This window comes from Cervus elaphus, chromosome 5 (assembly GCF_910594005.1).
Source record: "Cervus elaphus chromosome 5, mCerEla1.1, whole genome shotgun sequence".
In the NCBI taxonomy this organism is placed as follows: domain Eukaryota; kingdom Metazoa; phylum Chordata; class Mammalia; order Artiodactyla; family Cervidae; genus Cervus; species Cervus elaphus.
Genome location: NC_057819.1, coordinates 63,502,901 through 63,528,616, shown reverse-complemented (window position 1 = coordinate 63,528,616; position 25,716 = coordinate 63,502,901). Strand labels below are relative to the sequence as shown.

Sequence of the window (25,716 nt, the reverse complement as noted above, 5' to 3'; positions counted from 1 at the left end):
AGCCTGTTGAGGGAACCTGGAGCCCCTGGTATTTATCCAAACAATTTGGAAGCATTATAGACTTAAGAACCCCAAGGGCACCTAACTCTAAATAAAAGTATATTTGGTTGTTCCAAAGTCAAGTAAGGATGAAGCTAAGCAAGTTCTGCCTTACAGTTTATTTATTTATTTTAATTTAATTTTATAACAATATGTAATATAATGGTACATTATAGATTTTAAAATAGCTTATTGGTACATAGTTCATATACTGTACAGCTTGCTCACGTAAAGTATATAGTGTAATCACTTTCAGTTAAATCACAGTATGTGCAACCATCATTACAATCAATTTTAGAACAACATAAGAACTTTAACAGATTTTTTTTTCATTTATTTTTATTAGTTGGAGACTAATTACTTTACAATACTGTAGTGGTTTTTGCCATACAGTGACATGAATCAGCCATGGATTTACATGTGTTCCCCATCCCAATCCCCCCTCCCACCTCCATTCCCACCCCATCCCTCTGGGTCTTCCCAGTGCACCAGCCCTGAGCACTTGTCTCATGCATCCAACCTGGGCTGGTGATCTGTTTCACCCTTGACAGTATAAGCTAAGCAAGTTCTGCCTTACAGTTTAGGTAGAACAGGAGCTTGGAGCAGACGTTAACCCGTGAGCAACCTCGGCTCCTGGACCAAAGTTTCCAAAGCCTGGAAGGGCAGTAGCTGCAAAGCTGGCAGTAGTCTCATGATGACACCAGGCGAGGGACACCGGAGACTGTGCTGGCTGGAACTCATTTTGCAAATGAACATTCATTTTTAAAGACCTCTCAGAAGACTGGTGTTTAAAGGGTCTGACCAGAAAAGCATTAGTCGCTTAGTCATGTCTGACTCTTTCTGACCCCATGAACTGCAGCCCACCAGGCTCCTCTGTCCATGGGATTCTCCAGGCAAGAAGACTGGAGTGGGTAGCCATTCCCTTCTCCAGGGGATCTTCCCAACCCAAGAATAGAACCATGGCCTCCTGCATTGCAGGCAGATTCTTTACTGTCTGAGCCACCAAAGTGCTTGTTGAACTTGGCCCTTACATTATTTTGGGTATATAGGTTTTTTGGATGATAACTCCATTAATACCAGGTTTGATTTAGTTATGAAGGTGGAGATTACTGGTCCCCTGATGCAGCATTCCCTGGTAGAACCAGGCCAGTGTAGCTCTCCGTTGTTCACTCCAGCTGAGGCCCTGAACCTGCAGGTCAGCTGCAGGCAGCAACCCCTGGGGCCCTGGGAGACCAGCGAGGGCGTTTGAGCCGAGGAGAGACTGATGCCGGTGGGAGGGTTAGTCCTACAGTGTGATGTGCGGGGCCGCGTCCAAGAAAGGGATGCCGGAGGCGGGAGCCTGTCTGTATACAGCCTAAGAGCTGAGGATGCTTGCCATCTCTTATAGAAACCAAGAGCACATGACGGAGACCCGGTGTGTCCCACAGAGCCTTAAATATTTGGTCCCCAGCTCTTTCTGGAAGAAGTTTCCTGAGCCCTGGCTTAGATGTGTGGTGTGGGGAGACGGGACCCCCGAGAGGTAGCTGAGCGTGGTGGCAGGAGAACGTTGCCGGGAACGCAGTGGCCATCCTGGGGACAGACGTGCTCTCCTCCTTCACCAGACTGCGGTGAAGGCAGGGGATGCAGAAATGAGCCCTGGCCACTCCTCGCTAGAGAATGTGGAGGCCCCAGGAGAAAGGGCTTTCCCGGTGGGTGAAGGTGGTCCAGAGGCAGGGTGCAGCAGTGCAGAGAAGCTGTTATGTTTGGTAACAAGTGAGGGGAGGAGAATTTTTAAGAAGGATAGAATTGGCATCCAGATGACATGTGCTCGGGAGGGCGGACAGTAACCATTGATGCTCTTTATCGGTAAGAAATAAGGTAAGAAGCCAGACAGAAGCATGTGACGGCAAGATGACCTGGAGGCATTTAAGGAAGATCTGAGCATTCGTGAAGGTGTGGGATCAAAGCCACAGGAGACAGGAGCCTGGCATCCGAGGAGGACTTGTAGGAGCGCCAAGTGACAGGGTCAGGAGCACGGGCTTGAGGGGCTATTAGGTGGAACAGGCGGCAGAGAGCACCGTAGAAGATTCTGGGCCTTCCATCAGCTGGGGGCCTTATGATGTGGGAGGTGGGGGTCCGTTATGAGAAAGAGCACAGAAAGGAGACTCCAGAACAGCCGCTCTGGTGGGGGCACCAGGCAGGGTGCTGGGAATCAGCGAGATGAGCAGGACTGCTGAGCAGTGCCTGGCGGCCCAGGCCTCCCTGTCTTCCTCCACAAGCCTCTGTCTCGCATGTTTGGGTCTGAACTGAACCTGTGGATTGTGATGGGCAGCGCATTTCACAGGAGCCACGGTGGCTGTGGCTGTGTCAGGGTGTCTGCTTCCAGGATCCAGGCTGGAGATGGAGTTGTGATCGTGGAAGAGATCTAAGGGACCGGGTGAAGTTGGAAGGCTCAAAAGACGCCTCTCCCCTCTGCCTCATAGGCGGGCCAGGCTGGGGACAGGAGACCAGCCCTCACGGCTTCTGTCTTTCACGTTAGGGTTTTCTTTAGCGAAGACTCACTCGTGGCCCAGAAACCAGCATCTTCTGACCGCAGCCACTCAGCAGTGTGTGCTTGTGCCGTTCTGTTCCAAGTCAGATGGTTTATTTATGTAACTGAGGAGGGGCCTTTGAGGGATTAGGGTGACAGGTCCCAATCTTGGCCATCATCTTTCTGGAGGGCAGGCCTGGCACAGCTAGACCGAGTTGACATAGTGTCCTGGCCCTCCTTGTCGGGGAAGGAGTCCGAGACGCAGACACTGTTGACCTCCTGTGGGTATAAAAGGGTGACTGAGAAATCCCAAGTCAGTGGAGGTATTTCATAGTGAATTAAGGTCATTGGATGAAAGGCGAAGTATTTTCAGTTGTGCTGGTTCTATTTCTGTCCTCCACCATCCCCACATCCTTTATCATCAGCTCACATGGGAATGGGCACCCTTTCTGTTGAAGGCTCGAGAAATCTAGTTCAACCTCGGTGCTCATTATGGTCTGCACTCTAATTGGCCTTTATGTCGACTAGGATGGTAGTACATCCAAGAAACCCGAATTTTTAAAGCAACCTGGATTCTTTATTACTTGTCAGTAAGGGTGGGAGGTTAGAGAAGAGGCGTCTGTTGCTCTCCCAGCCCTCTCCCCCTCGTCCTGCTGAGACGTGATTACGGGGTTTACAGCTGCTCCCAATACCAGACGCTCTCCAAACCGCACGTCCTCTAGGAGTTTCCTCTTCTCCTTTCTCAGAGTGAGCAGACACTTGAGAACAGCGGGGTCTCTGTCTCAGTGTCTTGTGTGAACGACGCTGTGAGGCCTCAAGGTGCCTGAGTTGGACCTAGTGAACTTGTGCTCGGTTGGCCTGGAGTCCCAGGAAATATGCAAGAGCATAACGAGGAAATTAACATCGCGTGATGGGAGCTGAGACTTAAACAGAAGGTGTTGTCAAGTCTCGCTGAGCACTCCAGAAGCTTTTGTTTGTGCACTCACAGTAATGTGCTATTTATAAGGCATCCCAGCCTATTTAAAACCGGTGCCCTTGTGACCTCAGACAGACAGCGTTTCATTAGCCTAGTTGCTGTGTGTGTTTAAAAGTAGCAAGACCATGTATTTTAATAGAAATAGCCTGTAATTCAATATTTCCACTAACCTAGGCACTCACCACCTCCACCTCTAAATGTGAATTGATGACACTTCACGTGTCTGGTTGCCTCCTGGCCTTTTTACATCATGGGCTCGTTGGAAATAAGTCACTTCCTGGAAGTGTAGATATAATGACTTCTGGACCCTGGTGTGTCCAGAAAGCTCTTGAGAGCCTGCAGGAGAGAGCCAAGTGTGTGGTGCCCATGCGGACACCCAGTGGTGTGGCTAGTAGTTGCTGCACCCCGAAAGGAAAACTCTTACAGTGAAAAAAGAATTTATATTTGCACAAAAACACTCCAGAACCAGCTTTGTTAGCTGTTTCGTTTGAAGTAATTTTTAGGCTTATCTTTCAGTCGAAAATATTTAATTACTGTTTTTCTTCTTTCTTTTTTCTCTTCTCGCCATGGTTCATGAATTTTTTAACCACCTCCTTTTCTTGACTAATTAAACTGAGCAGTTGTCTGTTGCTACAACTTCTGCCAAACAGCGGTTACTGTTGGGTAGTAAAATAAAGAAAAACAACACTAGTCACAAAAATGTGTTCTAGCCTGAAATACAAAATAATAAATAACATGGAGCCCAGTTGGCCTGTTACTGTCATTCCTGGGTGGGGATTTCAAACCTGCAGAGTCACGTGCCTTGATCTTGAATAACCGTGAATGCATATGCTGACAAAGTGAAGTGACATGTTTTTTTCTCTCCTTTGGGGGTGCCAGTCCTGTCACACCCTCCGCCCTGGCTGAGCTGCTGGACCTGCTGGACAGGAAGGCCATCTCTTCATCCGCAGCCAAGCAGGTATGTCCACCCTCTTGAGGAGTCCAGCCACCCTGCCGGCCCAATACAGGTTTCATGTGAAGCTCCACACTACGTGGATTTCATCATGGAAGTATTGTAATAAACGCTTCTAAGTGCTGTTTGAGGGGGCGGGTGTTTCTGTTTCTTCGTTTATTGCTTTGTTTTTAGAAGTAATGTCCTCAGCACCTTTTTATGTTAATTATCTGTGTATTATTTTTGGCTGCGCTGGGTCTCTAGCTGCAGCGGGCGGGGGCTTCTCTTCATGGCAGGGCACAGGCTCTGCGCACACATCTTCAGTAGTTGTGGCCCACAGGCTTAGTGGCCCACGGCATGTGGGATCTTTCCACACCGGGGATTGAACCTGTGTCCCCTGCATGAGCAGGCAGGCTCTCTTGTTTTCAATGTATTTCTTTTTAATTGAAGGGTAACTGCTTTACAGTATCATGCTGGTGTCTGCCGTACATCAGCGTGTGTAAGTATACATGTGTCTCCCCCCGTAGGTACACATGCACGTCTGTGCCTCCTTTGCTGCCCTGCAAACAGGTTCATCAGTGCCATCTTTCTAGATTGCATACATTTCCCTTAATATACAGTATTCGTCTTTCCTCTTTCTGACTTACTTCACTGTGCGTAATGGGCTCTACATTTATCTACCTTATTAGAACTAACTCAAATTCATTCCTTTTTATAGCTGAGTAATATTCCATTGTGTATATGTACCACAACTTCTTTAATCCATTCATCTGTCAACGGACATCTAGCATCTACGACATTTCCAAGTTCTGTCTGTTGAGAATAGTGCTGCAGTGAGCATTGGGGAACATGTGTTTTTTAGAATTGTGGTTTTCTCAGAGTATGTACAGTATGAAAGGCAAAAAGATACGACACTGAAAGATGAACTCCCCAGGTCAGTAGGTGCCCAATATGCTACTGGAGTTCAGTGGAGAAATAACTCCAGAAAGAATGAAGGGATGGAGCCAAAGCAAAAACAACACCCACTTGTGGATGTGACTGGTGATAGAAGCAAGGTCTGATGCTGTAAAGAGCAATATTGCATAGGAACCTGGAATGTTAGGTCCATGAATCAAGGCAAATTGGAAGTGGTCAAATAGGAGATGGCAAGAGTGAACGTCAACATTCTAGGAATCAAAGAACTAAAATGGACTGGAATGGGTGAATTTAACTCAGATGACCCTTATATCTACTACTGTGGGCAGGAATCCCGTAGAAGAAATGGAGTAGCCATCATAGTCAACAAAAGAGTCCGAAATGCAGTACTTGGATGCAATCTCAAAAACGACAGAATGATCTCTGTTCATTTCCAAGGCAAACCATTCTGTATCACGGTAATCCAAGTCTGTGCCCCAACCAGTAACGCTGAAGAAGTTGAAGTTGAATGGTTCTATGAAGACCTACAAGACCTTTTAGAACTAACACCCCAAAAAGATGTCCTTTTTATTATAGGGGACTGGAATGCAAAAGTAGAAGTCGAGAAACACCTGGAGTAACAGGCAAATTTGGCCTTGGAGTATGGAATGAAGCAGGGCAAAGGCTAATAGAGTTTTACCAAGAGAATGCACTGGTCATAGCAAACACCCTCTTCCAAGAGAAGACTCTACCCATGGACATAACCAGATGGCCAACACCGAAATCAGATTGATTATATTCTTTGTAGCCAAAGATGGAGAAGCTCTATACAGTCAGCAAAAGCAAGACAAGCAGCTGACTGTGGCTCAGATCATGAACTCCTTATTGCCAAATTCAGACTGAAATTGAAGAAAGTAGGGAAAATGACAGGACCATTCAGGTATGACCTAAATCAAATCCCTTATGATTATACAGTGGAAGTGAGAAATAGATTTAAGGGACTAGATCTGATAGACAGAGTGCCTGATGAACTATGAATGGAGGTTTGTAACACTGTACAGGAGACAGAAAGCAAGACAGCCCCCAAGAAAAAAAAAATGAAAAAGGCAAAATGGCTACCTGAGGAGGCCTTACAAATAGCTGTGAAAAGAAAAGTGAAAAACAAAGGAGAAAAGAAAAGATATTCCCATTTGAATGCAGAGTTCCAAAGAGTAGCAAGGAGAGATAAGAAAGCCTTCCTCAGCAATCAATGCAAAGAAATAGAAGAAAACAACAGAATGGGAAAGACTAGAGATCTCTTCAAGAAAATTAGAGATACCAAGGGAACATTGTTGCAAAGATGGGCTCATTAAAGGACAGAAATGGTATGGACCTAACAGAAGCAGAAGATATTAAGAAGAGGTGGCAAGAATACACAGAAGAACTGTACAAAAAAGATCTTCACAACCCAGATAATTATGATGGTGTATCACTCACCCAAAGCCAGACATCCTGGAATGTGAAGTCAAGTGGGCCTTAGGACACATCACTATGAACAAAGCTAGTGGAGATGATGGAATTCGAGTTGAGCTATTTCAAATTCTGGAAGATGATGCTATGAAAGTACTGCACTCACTATGCCAGCAAATTTGGAAAACTCAGCAGTGGCCACAGGACTGGAAAAGGTCAGTTTTCATTCCAATCCCAAAGAAAGGCAATGCTAAAGAACGCTCAAACTATGGCACAATTGCACTCATCTCACACACTAGTAAAGTAATGCTCAAAATTCTCCAAGCCAGGCTTCAGTAATACGTGAACCATGAACTTCCAGATGTTCAAGCTGGTTTTAGAAAAGGCAGAGGAACCAGAGATCAAACTGCCAACATCCTCTGGATCATCGAAAAAGCAAGAGAGTTCCAGAAAAACATCTATTTCTGCTTTATTGACTATGCCAAAGCCTTTGACTGTGTGGATCACAATAAACTGTGGAAAATTCTTAAAGTCATGGGAATACCAGACCACCTGACCTGCCTCTTGAGAAACCTGTGTGCAGGTCAGGAAGCAACAGTTAGAACTGGACATGGGACAACAGACTGGTTCCAAATAGGAAAAGGAGTATGTCAAGGCTGTATATTGTCACCCTGCTTATTTAACTTATATGCAGAGTGCATCATGAGAAACACTGGGCAGGAGGAAGCACAAGCTGGAATCAAGATTGTCAGGAGAAATATCAATAACCTCAGATATGCAGATGACACCCACCCTTATGGCAGAAAGGGAAGAAGAACTAAAGAGCCTCTTGATGAAAGTGAAAGAGGAGAGTGAAAAAGTGGGCTTAAAGCTCAACATTCAGAAAACTAAGATCATGGCATCCGGTCCCGTCACTTCATGGCAAATAGATGGGGAAACAGTGGCTGACTTTATTTTGGGGGGCTCCAAAATCTCTGCATTTGGTTTCTGCAGCCATGAAATTAAAAGATGCTTACTCCTTGGAAGGAAAGTTATGACCAACCTAGATAGCATATTAAAAAGCAGAGACATTACTTTGTCAACAAAGGTCCATCTAGTCAAGGCTATGGTTTTTCCAGTAGTCATGTATGGATGTGAGAGTTGGACAGTAAAGAAAGCTAAGTGCTGAAGAATTGATGCTTTTGAACTGTGGTGTTGGAGAAGACTCTTGAGAGTCCCTTGGACTGTGAGGAGATCCAACCAGTCCATCCTAAAGGAGATCAGTCCTGGGTGTTCATTGGAAGGACTGATGCTGAAGCTGAAAGTCCAATCCTTTGGCCACCTGATGCAAAGAACTGACTCACTTGAAAAGACCCTGATGCTGGGAAAGATTGAGGGCAGGAGGAGAAGGGGATGACATAGCATGAGATGGCTGGATGGCATCACCAACTCAATGGACATGAGTTTGAGTAAACTCTGGGAATTGGTGATGGACAGGGAGGCCTGGTGTGCTGCAGTTCATGGGGTCACAAAGAGTCAGACACGACTGAGCAACTGAACTGAACTGAACTGATACTAGTAATGGGGTTTCTGGGTTATATGGTAGGTTTTTTTCCTAATTTTTAAAGGCATCTCCATACTGTTCTCCATAGTGACTATTATCAATTTGCATTCCTACCAACAATTGGCAAAAGGGTTCCCTTTTCTCCACACCCTCTCCAGCATTTATTGTCTGTAGATTTTTTGGTGATGGCCATTCTCACTGGTGTGAGGTGATACCTCATTTTAGTTTTGATTTACATTCTCTAACAATAAACGGTGTTGAGCATTTTTTCATGTGTTTATTAGCCATCAGTACATCGTCTTTGGAGAAATGTCTGTTTAGGTCTTCTGCCCATTTTTTGATTGGGTTGTTTGTTTTCTGATACTGAGCTCCGTGAGCTGCTTTATATTTTGGAGATTAATCCTTTGTCCATTGCTTCATTTGCAGTTACTTTCTCCCATTCTGAAGGTTGTCTTTTCATCTCGTTTATGGACTCCTTTGGGCAGGAGGACTTTTAACCACTGGACCACCAGGGAACTGTCTAAGTGCTGTTTTTAGAGAAGTCGCTGGGTGCTGTTTTTATACTGAGAGGTAGGAACAGTTTACGTAACAAATGAAATAAAACCTATCACATGCGCGACAGAGGTAACGTGCTTTTCATCTTTGTTAACCAGGGAGAGGCCTTGCCTGGAATATTTCCCAAACATTTGTTTATGAGAGGTGGGGCCCTGCAGCTCCCGGGGGCTTGGACAGCGAGCGTGCCCTAGGCCGGGGTGGCCAGCACTGCTTCCTGACCTCGTCCCCCCGTCCCGTCCTCCGCAGCCTCCCACCCAGTACCAGGGCTCACATGGTCACCCCTGAAAGTCAGTCTTCCAGCAGGAAGGGTGCGGTCAGACAGACCACTTACCACTACATAGATCAAAGTCTACACGCATGCCTAGTGTGTGAAGACCCAGAAAAAAATAGCATCACTGTCAGAGGTGGCCTTCCGCCTCATCTCCACCCCCGCCAGACAGTCTCAGGTAGGCCCAAGGTTCCTGGAACTCAGAAAACGCTTACAAATAAGCACCCAGAAGGATAAAGAGCACCAAGGCAGCCGCCTGATCTCAACTTCAGATCTCACAGCTGTCAAGTGCTTCAGCCAGAAACTTAATGTTATTTTAATGCTGCCTTTTCCATCTAATATTTATACACGTCCTCAGTAGTGGCAGGTTACAAAGTGAGGCTTTGGAGAAGCTGCTGCTTTGGGCTAATTACAAGGCACCATGGAGCATACACCCCGCTCTGTGCTGGGAAGCCAGGGACAGGAGCTAATAAAGACTGTTTACCCACCACCAAGCGAGGCTGCCAAGTACAGGAACAACGGCACACCGGGCAGGCTTTTGGTTGCCTGGATGTCGGAGGAATGCAAACGGCTATGACGGAGCTCGGCAGCAGCAGAGAGAGGAGATGGCCTGAGGGCAGAAAGAGACTATGTGTGTGTGTAAGGGCAGATGAATTGTAGCGTTTGAAACCAAAGAGAAAAAGACCTTCCCCTTCCCACTCCTCCTGCCCCAGTGAAGAAAACTGGGTGCAGTGAATGTGTGAGTTTCAGGACAGAGCTGGGAACTGCAGGGGCTGCTGACAGCTGGGGTCAGTACAGATAGAGACATTTTTGGATTCTGTTCGCTTCTGGTGTGTTTAAAGGAGGTAGGGATGGATCCTTGGCTTCTGTGAGGCAACTATAGAATCAAAATAAAAGTCTTATTAGCAAGGCAGTCAGCATGTGTCACATGAGGGACTCTCCCTTATACACTGTTGCCTTGGGAGGTTTGCCTTTTCATTTTTCTACTTCATGTTTTTTTAAAAAATAACTGATTTTTCTGGTGGGAAAAATGGTGTTCTTTTTCATTATAAAAACTTAAGTAATATTCCAATTCTACCACCTTAAATTAACTACCGTTAGTGTTGGGTGAACGTCATCCCAGGCAGATTTCCATGCAGAGAGACCATTGGAAGGCTGGATTATGGGGTGTGTAGATGGTGGGTTAAAAAAAACAAGACTTCTGAAAATAATAGGTTTTCATGTACTGTTCCTTAGTTCTGCTTGTTTATTCTGAGTTGATTTGGGTCTCCCTTGCTGCGCGTGGCTTCTCTCGTTGCGGAGCACAGCGTCAGCTGCCCCGCGGCGTGTGGGATCTTCCGTTCCCAGGGATGGAACCCATGGCCCCTGCATCGGCAAGCAGATTCCCAACACTGGACCACTAGGGAAGTCCAGCTTTATTTTTGAAGAGGTGTACAGTTCATTGGTTTCTAGTCTAGTCACAGGATGGATAACCATCACCACTGTCTCTAATTTCAGAAGATTTTCATCACCCCCAAAACCAGCCCTGTGCTCAATTTGCAGTCTCTCCCCATTAACCCCTCACTCTAGGCAACTACTGATCTGCTGTCTGTCTCTGTGGATTTTCCTGTTCCGGACATGTAAGGTAAATGGACTCTTTCAGTGTATAGACCGCTCGTGTCTGGCTTCTTTCACCTAGTATGATGTTTTCCAAACCATCTACGTCATGCCTGTACTTCATGCCTTTCTTAGGTTTTTAAAAAATGTTTGTTTGTTTTTATTTATTTATCTGGCTGCACCAAGTCTTAGTTGCAGCATATGGGATCTTTAGTTGTGGCAGGAGGGATCTAATTCCCTGACCGGGGACCGAACCCAGGCCTCCTCCACTGGGCGCATAGAGTCTTAGCTGCTGGACCACCAGGAAGGTCCCTTCCTGCCTTTTTATGCCTAAAGACTATTCCATTGTGTGGACAGAACCACATTTTGTCTGCCATTCATCAGCTAGTGGAGCACTTGTGTTGGTTCCCGTTTGGGGCTCTGCTGTGAACATGCGTATACAGGATTTTGTTGGTACGCGTCTTCAAGGTTCTTGGGGCTATACCTCCAGGAATGGAATCTCTGGGTCACATGGTAATTGTGTGTTTTACACCTTGAGGACCTGCCAGACCGTTTTCCGATGGGCCGCCGCGTTTCACAGTCCAGTCAGCATGGGATGATTGCAGCCCTCCACGTCCCCACCCGCAGTGTAACTGTCCTTCTCTCTGACTAGTTATCCTAGTAGGAGCGAGGCAATAGCTCAGGGTGGCTTTGATTTGCATTCCCCTTTTGACTAATTACATCAAGCATCTTTTTGTGTCTTATGTTTATAGTGTTACAATTAATTTTTACTGAATTTAGCAGAGGAATCCAAGGAGGCCTTAGGTTTTAGCAAGCCTGTAAGGCAGAAAGAATCTGGTTCCACGGGTTATTGGTGTTTCCTCTGACAGAAGTGGATTAGATAACTAGGAGATGGGGAAGAAAGTTGACTCAGGATGACTACTCAGAATGACAGATAAGCAGGAGTCATCCTGCATTGAGAATGTTCTGGATTCCAAAGACTCCCACTTTATGTTGAATTTATTATTAATCCGTCTTTCGCCACCTGGCTGTCCCTTCCATCATCACCCATTATTTTCATCCCTGACACGTTCCACTGCCCCTTCCCCCCAGGTGTCCCAGCAGTGCTTCTGAGACTTACAAACCTCCTCCCCTTAGCTCCCCCAGCACCGAAGAGTTGGGAGGGCAACAGAAACTCAAAGCTTATTTATCACCTTGAGCAACTTCTGGTAACTGCAAGCACCGGGGCTCTCCTCTCACACGATCCATTTCTGTCTACTGACAGAGCCCCTGTCTCCTGTCCTTGCCAAGGACAGGGCCCACCAAACCCCACCTGCAGAGCCACAAGCCCGCTGCGGCTGGCAGACTAAGGTCCCGAGCCTCCAGGGACTCAGCGGCCCTCCGTGTTGCATAGACTGCTGGCCAGCCAGGCCCCGAGAGCGAGCACCCCAGATGCATGCGTGTCTCCACCGTGCGAGCCTGAGGGAGGGGCACATGGCCCGCTGTCCCCCAGGGGTTGTCTCCTTAGCGCGCCGTGTAAGCCGTTTCCACTTGTCTTCTCAGAGGTCTGCTTTTAAACAAATCACCAGAAACCTTTTAATGCAGAAAATGTTATGGCGTGCAGTAAAACTTTCAAATGATTTGATGTCTGTTTCTCCCTTTTTGGCGGGTCAGTTCTTTGGATGTTTTCCTGGGCCTGCTTCTCTCAGAGGCCTACGTTGATGTCCGTGCCTTTCTGGGAGAAAGACCTTTCATGACGCTTACCTCTGCCCAGATGGGCACCTCTCTGTCTTGTCTGTCGCCACCCCCCCTGGAGCAGGTCTTCTCCCCACACTCTGACCCTGGAAACCCAAACAGGCGGGGGCAGGCCAGGGGGCTCTGTGCTCTCCTGGCCTTCCCTGCAGACCCTTTAAAACTAACTAGCCAGCGACACAGTCGGGTGGTGGTTAGAAGGCTGTGTGCTTGACGTGCAGGAACTGAAGGCTGAGTTTCTGCCCCATGTGTCAGAGCCGGCTCTGGTGGGCAGGGTGTGCTCAGGGGTCCCCAGCTGCATTCTCCACTCTGCTGGTAGGAACCCCTTGTGACGGTTTGTCTTGGATGGGCAGCAGCAGGCCTGGGAGCCACACACCCAGCCAGAAACAATTGCGCTTCCATAGTGCTTCCCAGGGTGGAGATCAAACTCGGACAAAAGCTGAGGATCAGTGCTGCAGCACGAGGCTGGCAACCCCGGAGCCAGGATGACTGCAGCAAGGGGGCCAGGGGAGCCCGAGGAGTCTGGCCTGGGCCGCCAGCAGAGGCTCCCGCCCTGCTCGACTCCAGCCAGGAGTGCAGTCTCTGTCTTAAATGGGAAGCAGCAGAGGACTGGATTCTGGAACCCACTGTGTCAGCTCACGGGGGCTGGAGCTGGGCGCCACTTGACTGATTTGGACAGCTAATAAGCTGATGCATTCTTAACTCTGGCGTGGAGAACACTGCGGCCCCCTGGCATTTGCTCCTGGAGGCCCCCGAGGGGTGTGCGTCCCTGGGTCACTTGGTCCTCACCCCAGCTCTAGCCCGCCACCCACTCTGGGAGCAGCGAGCCTCTCTGCATTTAAAAGCATCTTCCCAGCCTTGTTGGGAATGCTGTATTTTGGCTGTGATCCCTGAGCTGCCTCTCCTCTGGTTATTTTGGCCCAGGCAGATCCAGCCAGGGTTGGGGCCTGTTGGGTCCCAGCTGTACTGGGTGCCAGGCAACCAGGCTGAGCCTGGGTGGTCAACTCAGGCCGGCTCTGCACTTTGAGCCTCAGTGGCTGCAGCGGCCCGTGACCGCCAGGCATTCAGCTTCCAGGCCCCGGCTGCAGGCAGTATCCACACCTGCTCCCGGGAAAGGGTTGCTGCAGAGATGCTTAAAAGAAGGCCTTGCAGGTGATTTCTGTTATGAGCCAACACGTCCCCTCCGCTCATTCATCCAGTGGAACTCGTGTCAGCGGGGCCCTGTGAGGAATCACGGAGTCCGCCGTGCGGATGACCCATCTCCGTCTCCACCAGCGTGGTCCCGGGCTCAGTGTCTGCGCGTGGCTGGAACTCACCGACCCGTCCTCCTGCCCCAGCAGGTGGAGCTGGCATAAGAGCTGAGCCCTCCTCTCTCCACCCACTCCCCCCAACAGGTGTTTGAGGAGCTCTGGAGGAATGAAGGCAAGACCCCAGCACAGATCGTTGCAGAAAAGAATCTCGAACTGCTGCAGGATCTGGAGGTCCTGGAGCGGCTCTGCCGCTCCACGCTGGAGGCGCATCCCGACGTGGTATGAGGCCCGCGGGGAGGTGCGGTCACGCAGGCGCAGTGGCTTCGGGCGGAGGGTGGCCTGAGGCTCACCCCGGCGCCTCTGCTGCTCTGCCCAGCAGTCCAGAGGAGCGTCCTAACAACGGCTAGCCCAGTTTCATCCGTAATCCTCCAATTATTTTTCTGTTTTTAGCTAAAGTCAAGAGATGCAGTTAGGTGAATACTGGAAAAACACAGCTTTTCCTAGGCGGAAGATCCACCCCTGCAGTGGAGTCTCACGGCATCCCGGTGGGAGGGGGAATCAGCCACTGGCCACTGTCCACCTCCCGTGATAGGGGGTGCTTTCACAGGGCCCCCACCTGTTTATCTGCACAGGGGCAGACACCTCAGTTCTCTGCCTTGGAGAGGTGGGAGGAAAGACAGAAAGTTTGAAAATTATTTGTAAATTATGGAGCAAGTCCTTCACGGGAACGGAGCTGGAAATCAGATATTTTGTGTTGTGAGCAGAGAACGAAATAGAAAAAAGCTAAAATGAGGCGCATTCCCCCCCCCCCCCCCAAATCTAATCATTGTGCAGAGATTCTTTTCAGTGGGGTAAAAACTGCTACCGTGCGTTTCAGAAGGATGCCACCCACTCATCAGCTTGCAGGGACACTAACAGCCTGTGAAGAGCTCTCCATAAGGAGAATGAGCCTGCACGGGGTCTCGGCAGTCTCCATCTCCCGGCCTCATCTGGAGTGGCTGATAAAGACACTTCCCCTTTCAGACTCAGTCTGCGGCAGTGCGCGCAACTCCGCGCAGGCGCCGGGCTGATCAGGGCAGGTCGGGCGGGCGGCCCTGACGCGGTGGCTGGCTGACAGTGTTCAGCGCCCCTGCCTGCCCGCCCGCCCGGCACCCCGACCCGGATGCTTGGGGAGCGTTGCAATCTGGTGGATTTGTCTTCTAGCAAATGAGCTGCTTGGCAGGAGGCTGGGGGAGGAGGGCCCACTGAAATGCCTGAAGGGTTTGGGGGGGCGGTCCTCACGATCAGGCACTGGGCACCGAGGCTCAGCTGTGACGCCCCACAGCCCTCCTCTCGCCTTCTAACCAGGAGGCCCGGGAGCTGGTGGCGCCTCTGCCGGGAGCCCAGAAGCCTCCTCCAAAGGCCACTGCTCCCCTTTGTCCTCCTCTCATTTTGTATCTAATTCAGAAAAAAGAAACTAAATTTGTTTCAGTAAACCCAAACTTGATTTAGGATTTTTTTAGGCAAGAATCTCTGTTTTCCCCTCTAAAATAATTTCTGTTTTTAAAGGTAATGGATCTAAAGAAGGGAAACCCCAGAGCTATAAACAAACTGATCGGGTTGGTCCGAAAAGCGACTCTGGGCCGAGCAGATCCGACAACGATCAAGGAGGCGCTGGAGAGGCAGCTGTCGTCCTGACCGGTTCGGGTCTCCCTGCCAAGGCTCGGCCGGAGCCTGTGCACGCTGGTGTCCCGGGCCCAGCCAGCCAGCCCTGCCCACCTGCGCCTTGAGATGCCACCTCCACAGGAGGCTTCATGGACATCGCAGGGTGCCAGGAGAGGTGCCGCGATGGTGAGAAACGCAGTGATGCTGAGTGCACACACTCTTTCAGATGCTGTAGCATCCTTGGAGGACATCTCACTCTGCAGGGCGCTCATCCATTTGTAAGCAGGTTCTCTGGGCCCAGCACTGTTCTAGGTGCCGGGGATGGGCAGTGATGGAGAAAGACGGTGATCTGGAGGCAGTGTTTTCTTTGGAGCTCTCATGGTGGGGGAGGAGGGTATGAGCCTTAGTATTAATACCAGAAAGTAGTGGTATTCTCCCATCCACTGAGTAAATCTGCTGTCGCTCATTCAGTGCTCTGGGATCCCAGAAAGCAGAGATCTGAGCATAAGTGATTTTTTCCTCCATAAAAAAGACAGCATCAGTTTTCAAATAAATTTAATGAATAAAATATATACTGAAATATCACATAAAAAATTAAGTTATATGTCAAAGATTGTGCGGTTGATTGATAACACCCCCTCCCCACCCTCAGATAAAAAACCTGTAACATTAAACTGATTTGTTTTGCCTGGGAAGAATAAGAGGACAAACTAGTAAATGGAAACCGTGGCCTGTAGCGGTCTCTGTGGTCCAGTTAACAGCACCTCCCTGGAGGCAGGGTTGCCCTCCCCCCTGTCCCCCTGACAGTAATAGTGGTTGTTTCTCTGCCGCATGGGGGACCCCTTTGTTCCCTGCGTGCCTTTGTTACCTCTGACTCGGCGCAAAAGACCATGTTTGCAAGTGCTGATTTTTAAAAGCACATGTCAAATAAGCTGACATAAGAGGACAAAATCTGGGGCAGCCCCGACTTTACACTGAGTTCTGTCTGTACTGAGAAGAGGACAAATGTCTTCATCACGAGTGGTGCTCCCGAGGCAGCGGGACCCCCGCCAGCGCCTCAGCTGTTCTCAGTTCTGGCTGTGGACGCTGGCTCAGGACTTCCCTAACTGGGAGTAACGGGAGCACTGTCCTTGTCCCCAGCCAGAAGAGCAGGGACAGGAAGGAAAGCAGCCATCTGGTTTATTTCAGACAGGCATGAAGAGGTAAGGTTCTACTTTGTAAACAATGAGCGACGCAGAAGTGTTGGGAACACGTGACATCACCCAGGAAGCCGTGCCCCTTGCACATCCTGTTAACAGTTCTGAAAACCACTGGGCCTGACAGTAAACTGTGTTCATCAAACCGCTTTTCAAGACCGAAAGTCAGAGCCAGTCCCCGACCCCTTTGCTCCTGAGACTGGAATCTGGCAGCATCATGATTTTGTAAGAAATGCTAAGAGTTCAGTTTTGTTTTCCAAACTCCATTTTCACCAAAGATATGGCTTCTTGGTCATCAGACTTTACAGGAAACACTAGCCAACCTTTGCAGACCATTTTAAATAAAGGGCTGACTTAAATGGGACTGGGGAGGGGCGGGGACAGTTGAATAAAGACCATTTACCAATAATATTGTGTCGTATGTAAACTGTATTATGGACTGATCATTTTGGAGAAAAATGCTATTGCTGGGGTGAGGGTGGGGGGGCAGAGAGAGAAGGAAATGGGTAAAAGGGGGTCAACTGTATGGTGGCAGACAGAAATAGCCCTTGGTGGTGAACACACTGTAATGTTTAGTGAAGCAGAAATATGTTATCCACATGAAACATACAGTGTTATAAACCAGTTACCTCAGTTTAACACAAAGCACTGAATCTCTCCAATGCTGATTATCATCCAGCTCTGACAACTGCCCGTTAACTTGAATGCCCACTTCTGAAATCCTAAAAATCAGATTATGTTGTTATATTTGCTAATAGGAAAAAAAAAAAAAAGCACAGCTGATCTCTTACTTGGAACCTGACTAGAGATTTGAAATACATGTTTATGTAACACCCTAAGAAATCCACAACGTATGGCTCTACTTGTAAAAAGGGCTTCACTGCAATGCAATTTTAAATGCATTTTTGCATGAGTGTGAATTCAGTCTGGTGGTCCACTATTCGGGGGGAAATCTCATTAAAATGGATGAGTTGGCGCCACAGGTGAAGCGATCGCCATCTGTCACTGGAATGCACACACCTGTAGGCCGGGAGAGGGGCACGCTGGAAGACTGGCTTCCCCGGCGGACCTGCTCAGGTACAGAGCATGTGCTCTGGTTGAGGAGGAGGGTGGCTGGCCGGTTTTGGTGGGAGGCGAGGACTGGCAGCCACAGTGCTTAGCGTGCTACCAGGCACAGAATCAGGTCTTAGTAAAAGTTCATTAAATTTATAAAACTAAATTAATGGCCAGGGACTTCCCTGGCAATCCAGGGGTTAAGACTCTATGCTTCCACTGCAGGAGGTGTGGGTTCAACCCCTGGTCAGGGAACTAAGATCTCCCAAGTCTCACAGCCAGAAAAAAGAAAAAAGATTGCCTTTGGCGGGAGCCCTTTCGTATGAGTGGTGGGTGCTACCAACCTCTGGGCTCTGGGGGGAAAGAGTTGTCATTATTTACGCCAAGGTAAGGATGTTTTAGCTGAGCTCCCACCTCCTTTTTTATAATTAGTGAGAATCTGGAAGAAGACTATGGATTTTTTTTTTTTCAGATAAACACCCTCCTAAAGCTTTGAGTTGGCTCATTCAGTACATAGCTTATGACCAGGACCCACAACCTATATTGTATTTTTCATGTCTGTTGAGTTTAGCAGCATCATTTCATGGATCCTACATAGTGGCTATTTGGGGGAAAAAACACTAAATCTAACTGAAAGACCATCATTTTCCACTACCAAAAGTAGCATGTAGATTGCTGCCATGTCTCCCCAGCAGATTTTAGACAAATGCATTCATGGACTATTTGTGAGCAGAGCTTGATCCCTGATGGTCAGATGGAAAGCATCTGATTGAAATCTCTCTGCCTCCCTTAGTCAAGCATCTTAGCCAAGATCATTTAAATATCATCACCACCAAATTCCCTCTTTTAAAATATCTGCAGGGCAGAATAGGGCCTTGTTACAGGTGGGCCTTTTCTAGACGTGTCCCAGTAAAAAGTCAGCTGCCACCCCAAGGAGCAGAGACCTCTGCAGCCTCAGCTCCATGAAATGCATGATCTGGCTCAAGAGCTGCCATCAGCCTGTCAGGTTGTGAAAGGACCCAGTAAACCTCAGGTCCCCCAGAGATGTCTGAGGTGTGTGGGACACTGCCGGCAGCCTTGTTCCTTGTGTGGAGGACAGTAGGGGGAAAATACAAGTGACATGGGGGCAGGGAGGGGTAGTCTCAGCTAAAATCAGTCCCCGTCTTAGGTCTGCAAGTACAAAAGCCAAAGAACTCTGTGCCCGCAAAGCCTCAAGAAAATTTTTTACCAAAGCCCTGTTTATCCTGTTAATGAGCTGCCAGGATGACCTGTCCTCCAGAACAAGGAATGGCCTAATAAAAGCCTGAATATAGAGAGGATTTACTGAAGCAAAATTATCCTGAAACAATTCTTAATCTTTCGAGAGCTCTTTCTAAAGCGTTTAGGTTTATGATGGTCATTCAAAAGGGTGGGGGGGGAGTCAGCTCCATTTTGTTAAAATATTCCCTCTGTGATGTGATTTAAGAATAAACTTGTTTGACAGTGTTCTATCTTAGGCTGTTAATTAGATGGAGAAATAGTGTTGTGTGATTTACTGACTGAGGGCTGAAGCAAGAAGGGGTCGAGAATATCCAACGGCTGGAAGCCTGGGCTCCAGAGGCCTGCTATTCAGGAAGAACTAATACCGCTAAGCTGGCTGGGGTGCAGGGCGAGCCACAAATTACACCCCGCTGGTCAGTGACTTCAAGTAGCACGTGCAGTAGTGTTGTTTCGTTTGGTCACTGAGTCACGTCTGACTCTTTGCGACCCCATGGACTGCAGCACTCCAGGCTTCTCTGTCCATCACCATCTCCCAGAGTGTGGTGTCCACTGAACTCAAGTTCATGTCCATTGAGTCTATGATGCTAGCTAATCATCTCATCCTCTGCCGCCCCCTTCACCTGCCATCAATCTTTGCAGCATCAGAGTCTTTGCCAATCAGTGGGCTCTTCGCTTCAGGTGCAGTAATAGCTGACCTGCAATAATGTCTTTCATTTAAATGGCTGAGTGTGCCAGCCATTTCAGTAAATGCATGGCTGACGATTAGTGACCACACTGACCCGCCCACCCCCACGTGAGGTTGGGCATGACTGCAGACGTTCATCTTTCTGCCTGTGGCATGTCCCACCCCCGCCCCGGCCGCACTTCCTGTAGGGGAGCAGGCAGGACACACCCACGTTCGGATCAGGCAGCCCACCCGCAGTCCCAAACCTCTGAACACAGCCGGAAGCCCAGCCACGTGGAGCGCGCGACCAGGCTGAGTCAGACAAAAACAGCTCTGAGCCCCGAGTACCATGTATCCTGTTTCTAGATTCTGTACCTAAGAGGACCCTCTCCCTACAATACCCTGGCCCCAGGATGTCTTAATGGCTTGAAATCAACCACTGCAGCAGACCTAAATAAAAGCCACTTGCTGAGGAAAAGGTACCCCGGAAGACCCATGGGGGAATAAAGAGCCCCTTCCTACATGTTACGGAGACACTGATTCCAACCCTAGCACCCCAAAGTATTTTACTAAGGAAAATGGGGACCATTTCACATTTCCTCTAAATATCAGGAAAAGGAAGTACCTACTAAAAAAAACACATCTCTGATTGGTTACTCCAGCATTGCCATTTCATGTCTGGGACTCTATACTTTACTCTGTAAAATTGTATTTTAGGCTAAACTCAACCCGGAATCACTTTAGAATTTTAAAAACATTTACTTGGCTATTTCCAAAAATCAATTTTAAATACCCCAGTGCTCTCGTATACTTTGAACCACAAAACCCAGTTCATCTAGAACTTCACATCAGACCCTGAGTTATGAATCTCAGTGAAGGACGTGCTATTGCAGGGACTTGTGACTCACCCCCGCTGCCCAGGACCCCCAGGCCTGACACAGTGACCCAACCCGGGAACACCAAAGCCCATGCCCACTGCACCTTCCAACCCGCAGCACAGCGGCTGACGTGGGCCCACCACCTGTAGCCCGCCAGGCTCCTCTGTCCATGGGATTCTCCAGGCAAGAATACTGCAGTGGGTTACCATGCCCTCCTCCAGGGGATCTTCCTGACCCAGGGATCAAACCCGCGTCTCTTAACATCTCCTGCATTGGCGGGCGGGTTCTTTACCACTAACACCACCCAGGAAGTTCATCTACTTCAGTACCAAGATTTTTCCCACCAAGGATTCTGATCGCCACCTGGATGCATTCAGTATCTCCCTGTCTGCCTAGACCGGCGTTCCTCTCCCCAGACTCCTCAGGTCTGCTCGTTTTAGCTCCCGGTCTCTGTGTGTGCCCTCACGCGTGTCCATCCCACCCCCAAACATCCTTGCCCAACCCACCTGGCTGTTCAACTGCAGAGGTTCACCCGTTCCCACGAATGTACTTCCAGGTTCCTTTCCTGACCTCATTTTGAGAAACCCTGGACATAATACTCCGGTGGCAGGCTGCAATGTATCCAGAAACCCGAACTAGTGTCTGCCTCCAAACAGACAGGGCTGTCCTGTGGGCTCGCTACCAGCACCTACCATGGGAGTTAATCCTGCCTCTCACTGCAGACTCGGGTCACCTCCATCCTCCTCTAAGTCTACTTCAGTACCTACTTTAAATACATACTCTTCCCCAGAGAGTGTCTTCCACATTGGGGACTGTAGTTTCCTATAATAAAGCAAGAAAAAGACCCCACACCATCACCAGATAATGCAGAACAGTGTAAATCACACCGGAAAGCTAACGGATATGGCTTCCGGATGTAACTTGAGCATCTTATATACCCAGTGAGTCCAAACTGGAAGATAAATAACTTGTGCAAAACAAAACTGGAAGCTAATAAATTACAGCCAAAACTCCATCCTTCTGCTCCTCTCTCTCCGCCTCCGAGACACTTTCTTTTCCAGTAGAAACTTGTGCAATACGAGTGGGCACTGGGAAGCCAAGAGCAGGCCAATGTGCACCGCAGCTGGCAAGCCACCTTTCTAGACAGGCAAACAGTCAGAACGCACAGTGGCTCCGTAGCTCTGGCTCCTTACCTAGACCCGAAGACTGTGAGGCTGGCTCCGAGGAGTCCCCTGGCCCCAGCCAGCGCTCCAGGGGCCTCATCCCGGGGGGAACTTGCCTGCTTTGGATAGAGAGCAGCCTCAAGGTCCCTGAACACAACGGCAGCCTCAGCTCCGCAGCATCTCACGCGCTTCTCCCCTTCATGCCCCTGCTGTACTAGGGCCTGATTAAAACCCACACCAGCGCTGCCGCCAGGGTCTCAGCAAGACACCCACAAAGAGAGGAGGGAGACCTGGGGCTTCCAATTTCCTTCCAAACAGAGCTCATCCTAGTTCCAAGCTTCTCACCTGCGTACAGTACAGGGCAGTGGAATCTAATAATATCCATGAATATCAGTTGTTTATGGTCTTGTTTTTTTTAGCCCACAATTATTTTGTGTGCTTCTCCCTCTCCGTGGGAGTAGACCGAGGCTCTGAGTATAATTATGCCTGGCGGAGTGGGCTGCAGAGCAGAGATGCGCTAATACATCACGATGGGGCCTTCTAATGAGCCCCATTACTCAGAAGGCGGCGTCTCTGTGCAGAGCGAGGCCCCAGCAGGCACTTGGCTTGGCGGGGCTCCCTATGACCTGTTGGCCCCTGCATCCCAGTTCCCAAAGAGGCTGTACAGTTCCTGTTTCTCTACAAAGTGCAACATATTAGAAAAAGCAAACAGATTTTTAAGTAATTACCAAGGTTTGTACAGACTGTATTTAGTTTACCTTTATCCTTTCCCCCACTCCATACTCCCCAAAAATACCCACCATGAGATAGTTTCACAAATGAATCAGTTTTTCATAAAACACTTAAAAAAATAACAATGGCTGTCTTCTTACATAAGCATCAGATACCATGCTTTGTTCATTAGGTTGATCAGAGTCCTAAAAACCAAAGTAACAGTTTGCATAGGCAGAGTTCATTGTGTGCAAATCTTACTAAAATAAGGCTATTTTCAGTGTTTAGGTGGTGATATAATGAGTAAAGAAAGCTCCCGAGCAAACGAGACATTTCCGTGCATTCCACATTCTCTCCAGCTATACCTGACTTCCTGGGCAGAGAGCTGAGACCAATGGATTTGCCTGCACCATAAGGGTAAGGCAACATGTGTTGGATGGAATACAAGTGTTGGAAGCAACACGCAAAAGGACGGATGATGCGGGCTTGAGTTGGAGGCAAGAGGGGCTCCATCTTTACTCCTCCCTTTGTAAGAGGGGGTCACGATGCGGAAGGCGGCAGGGGCAGGTATGTGTTCACATGCTGCTGGAGGACCAGCCCTCTGGCACAGGCACCTCCAGAAGCCACTGAGGCCTGGGGGTCACTGGGTGGACCTGTGCTCCCACTCAAAGGGATAGGAGAGCAAGGACCAAGCCCTCCTGAGGAGGAAACAAACGGAGCCCAGGAAGCCTGCCAAGGGAGCAACCACTTCAGTGGGCAGACAAGGTGGGGAAACCTGGCTGGAGAGAGAGGAGGTGCTCAGAAGGCCCCCTCTCCCAGAATCAAGTGTCGTCAGGAAGTCTCCAAGTAGAGATGTCTGTGAGCAGCTTTGCATTCAACATTCAGTCAAGACACTAGACCGCAGAAGACCAGAACCTCTATTCCAGACTACCAGCAAGCGTCGTCCGGGTCGCCCAGGACCCTGCAGCAGAGGATGGAGTGCTCCTGGGCCAGGGCGGCCAGCTCCTTCAGGAACTCGGGGAAGAGGGCGGCTGCCAGCATGGTGTCCCGCACCGGCGGGGGCAGGCTGGGGGGCGCCCCCGACACCTTGGCTCTGTTCGTCATGAAGGGCTGAAGCACTCTCGGGGGGCCATCCAAGAAGTTCTTGCCGCTTCCTGTCCTGGAGGCGTCCGAAACGGGATCTGAAACCAGAAGGCAGGCAGCCGTGGTGAGGAGCCTCCGGAAGCCCTCTGTCCACCCCTTAAGTGACGTGTGTGTGTTTGGGGCGGGGGGCGTGCATGTTCAGTTCCCACCCTGACTGGAGTCTGAAGACACGGCCCCAGCCCCCCTCTGCTTCCCTCCGAGACACTCAGATCCACCCAGCAGATCAGCTCCAGCATCAGGCATGTAACAGGAGAGTTTTACCCCAATTCCCACATGAGGCTCTACAAGCAGAAACTGTGGCAAGAATATAAGTTTATCAGGAACCGTCTGTGCCTAGGGCGAGGCAAAGGGGGAAGAGGGAAAAGGCATCTCCTCCCGCTGAGTCAGCCAAGTGAAGACTCGGGTGAGCGTGACGGTTCTCTAGGACAACAGGGGTTCCACCTGCCCTCCTGGCCTCCCGGGGTTGGAGTGACCATCCTCCCTTCGCCAGCTGAGCCAGGACCACCCCACAGGGCTGTGGAAGGCGGCCTGAGTCACACACCCCACAATGCCCACGGCCTGGGTCAGGGCTCCGGCCTCCAGGGCTTCCTGCCCCGATCCCCACCCGCTTGTGGGTGGGACCTCCAGCCTTTGGGAGGAACAGAATGGATGGAGCCTTTCCAAGGTTGGCACAATGGAGCGAAAGCTGCAGGCTCGTCAGGCCAGACTGGGAACTTTCCACCACTGTGGGCATCTCACAGCAGCAGGTGGCCTGGACCTTCCATTCAAGCAAGATTTCCAGGAGTTTCAATCTAAGTTTCAATCATGTTCATCTAAGATTATATGAACCAAATTTTGCATACCCAAGTGATTTGCATTTTCCTATCAAATCAGTTTACCAATTAAAATGGTTCAACTTACCTATTTAATTCCTGAAGATCTCCAGCGTTCCTAGCAATAGGAATTATTTATGTCTTCCTCTGTCCCCCTCTCCAACAGACTCATTACTCCCTATAAATCATTATATTCAAGCTCTTCATTATTTTGGCTGCTTTTTAGAATTCAGCCCCATTTCTCAACATTCTTCTCAGAGTGTTGCTTAACTATGGTACTAAAAATTCTTGACATTTATAGTACTTTCCACATCTCACTACTATAGTCTTTAGTGTTAAAAAAAAAAATCCTCCACTCTACTGCTTTAAATATCCCTTTAGATTACAGCTTATCACAGTTCGTGCCATAAAGAACTGGGGAAGTTGTTGAGAATCTGCTGCTACCTTTCAGCAGAAACTCACACTATGCCTTGACAAGAGCGTGAGGACAGAAGTGCTGACATCCCCGGGGACACAGCCAGCCCCCCAGCCCTGGGGGACCACGCCTGAGTGACACCCCCCAGCCCTCCAGTGCCACAGCACCCAGCTCTCCAGGGGACCCGGCGGGGCCCACCCAGGAAGCTGGCCGGGACACCCAGGGAGATGGGACACGGGCACCAGACCGAGACCCACACTGCCTGTGCTGGCCCCCACCTGGCGTTCCCTGCTGTGTCTGCACACCTAAGCCTCACCAGGTTTAAGAGGTGCCAGAACAGCGGTTAAGAGCACAGACGCGGCCACGTACTGGCTGCAGGACAGCAGGCGGGCTGGTATGCCTGTCTGTACTTTCCTGTCCTCATTTCTCACAAACTCACAGGAAGATGGAGTCAACAGGTTTAATGTACACAAGGACCCTTGGTAAGTGTCAGCCATCACACTGCCATCAATTCAGTGGCCACTGACTTTATAAACCACTTCCGCTTCCTGCCCTTGGAAGTGACCCCCTGTTCGAGCCTCCCACTCATTTTATTCACCAGCTGGGGTCTGCATGCCCTTCAGCCTGGGGGTGCTGTTTCTGTTCTTACTCCTCTGTTAGACTTTGAGGTTTCTAAGAGCTGAGCCCCTAAACAGTGTGTCCTTCATGGGCCCCAACACACGCTCTCATCCACAGAAGAAGCTAATAGACATTTGCTGAATGAATGAGGGAAAGAACACGCCATCGTCAGCTGCTCCATGGAGCTGGTTCACGTCCTCATCTCCATCTTTCTCTTTCAAATTTACTCTTTCCCCACAAAGGGCTTTTGTGGATCATTTATCCAGCTTGATCCATGAATTTTAAAAGTGTCATCGCTAAGCCTCATTTACCCAGCTTGAATCCAAGAATTAACACTGTCTTCACTGATGAAGGTGGGGTAGGCCCAGTGAGGAAGGCAGAAGGCCAGCAGAAGTCCTGGCGGTGGTTCTGTCCCAGC

At 49.3% G+C, this 25,716-nt stretch overlaps 2 protein-coding genes across 5 annotated transcripts in view; one reads left to right on the top strand and one right to left on the bottom strand.

Annotated features, from left to right (window-relative positions):
* The window catches only part of GATB (glutamyl-tRNA amidotransferase subunit B), a 99,593-nt gene extending 82,092 nt beyond the window's left edge, over positions 1-17,501 (top strand). Inside the window, exons 11-13 of the mRNA XM_043902608.1 lie at positions 4,404-4,482; positions 13,886-14,020; positions 15,290-17,501. Coding sequence (XP_043758543.1) covers positions 4,404-4,482; positions 13,886-14,020; positions 15,290-15,418 — 343 coding nt within the window. The 3' untranslated portion in view covers positions 15,419-17,501. The remainder of the gene's footprint in view (positions 1-4,403; positions 4,483-13,885; positions 14,021-15,289) is intronic.
* Positions 17,502-22,292: 4,791 nt separating this feature from the next.
* The window catches only part of FHIP1A (FHF complex subunit HOOK interacting protein 1A), a 291,239-nt gene continuing 287,815 nt past the window's right edge, over positions 22,293-25,716 (bottom strand). For all 4 annotated transcript variants that reach the window (XM_043902607.1, XM_043902606.1, XM_043902605.1 and 1 more), the window contains one exon: positions 22,293-23,491. In XM_043902607.1, the coding sequence (XP_043758542.1) occupies positions 23,238-23,491 (254 nt within the window). In that variant the 3' untranslated portion in view covers positions 22,293-23,237. The remainder of the gene's footprint in view (positions 23,492-25,716) is intronic.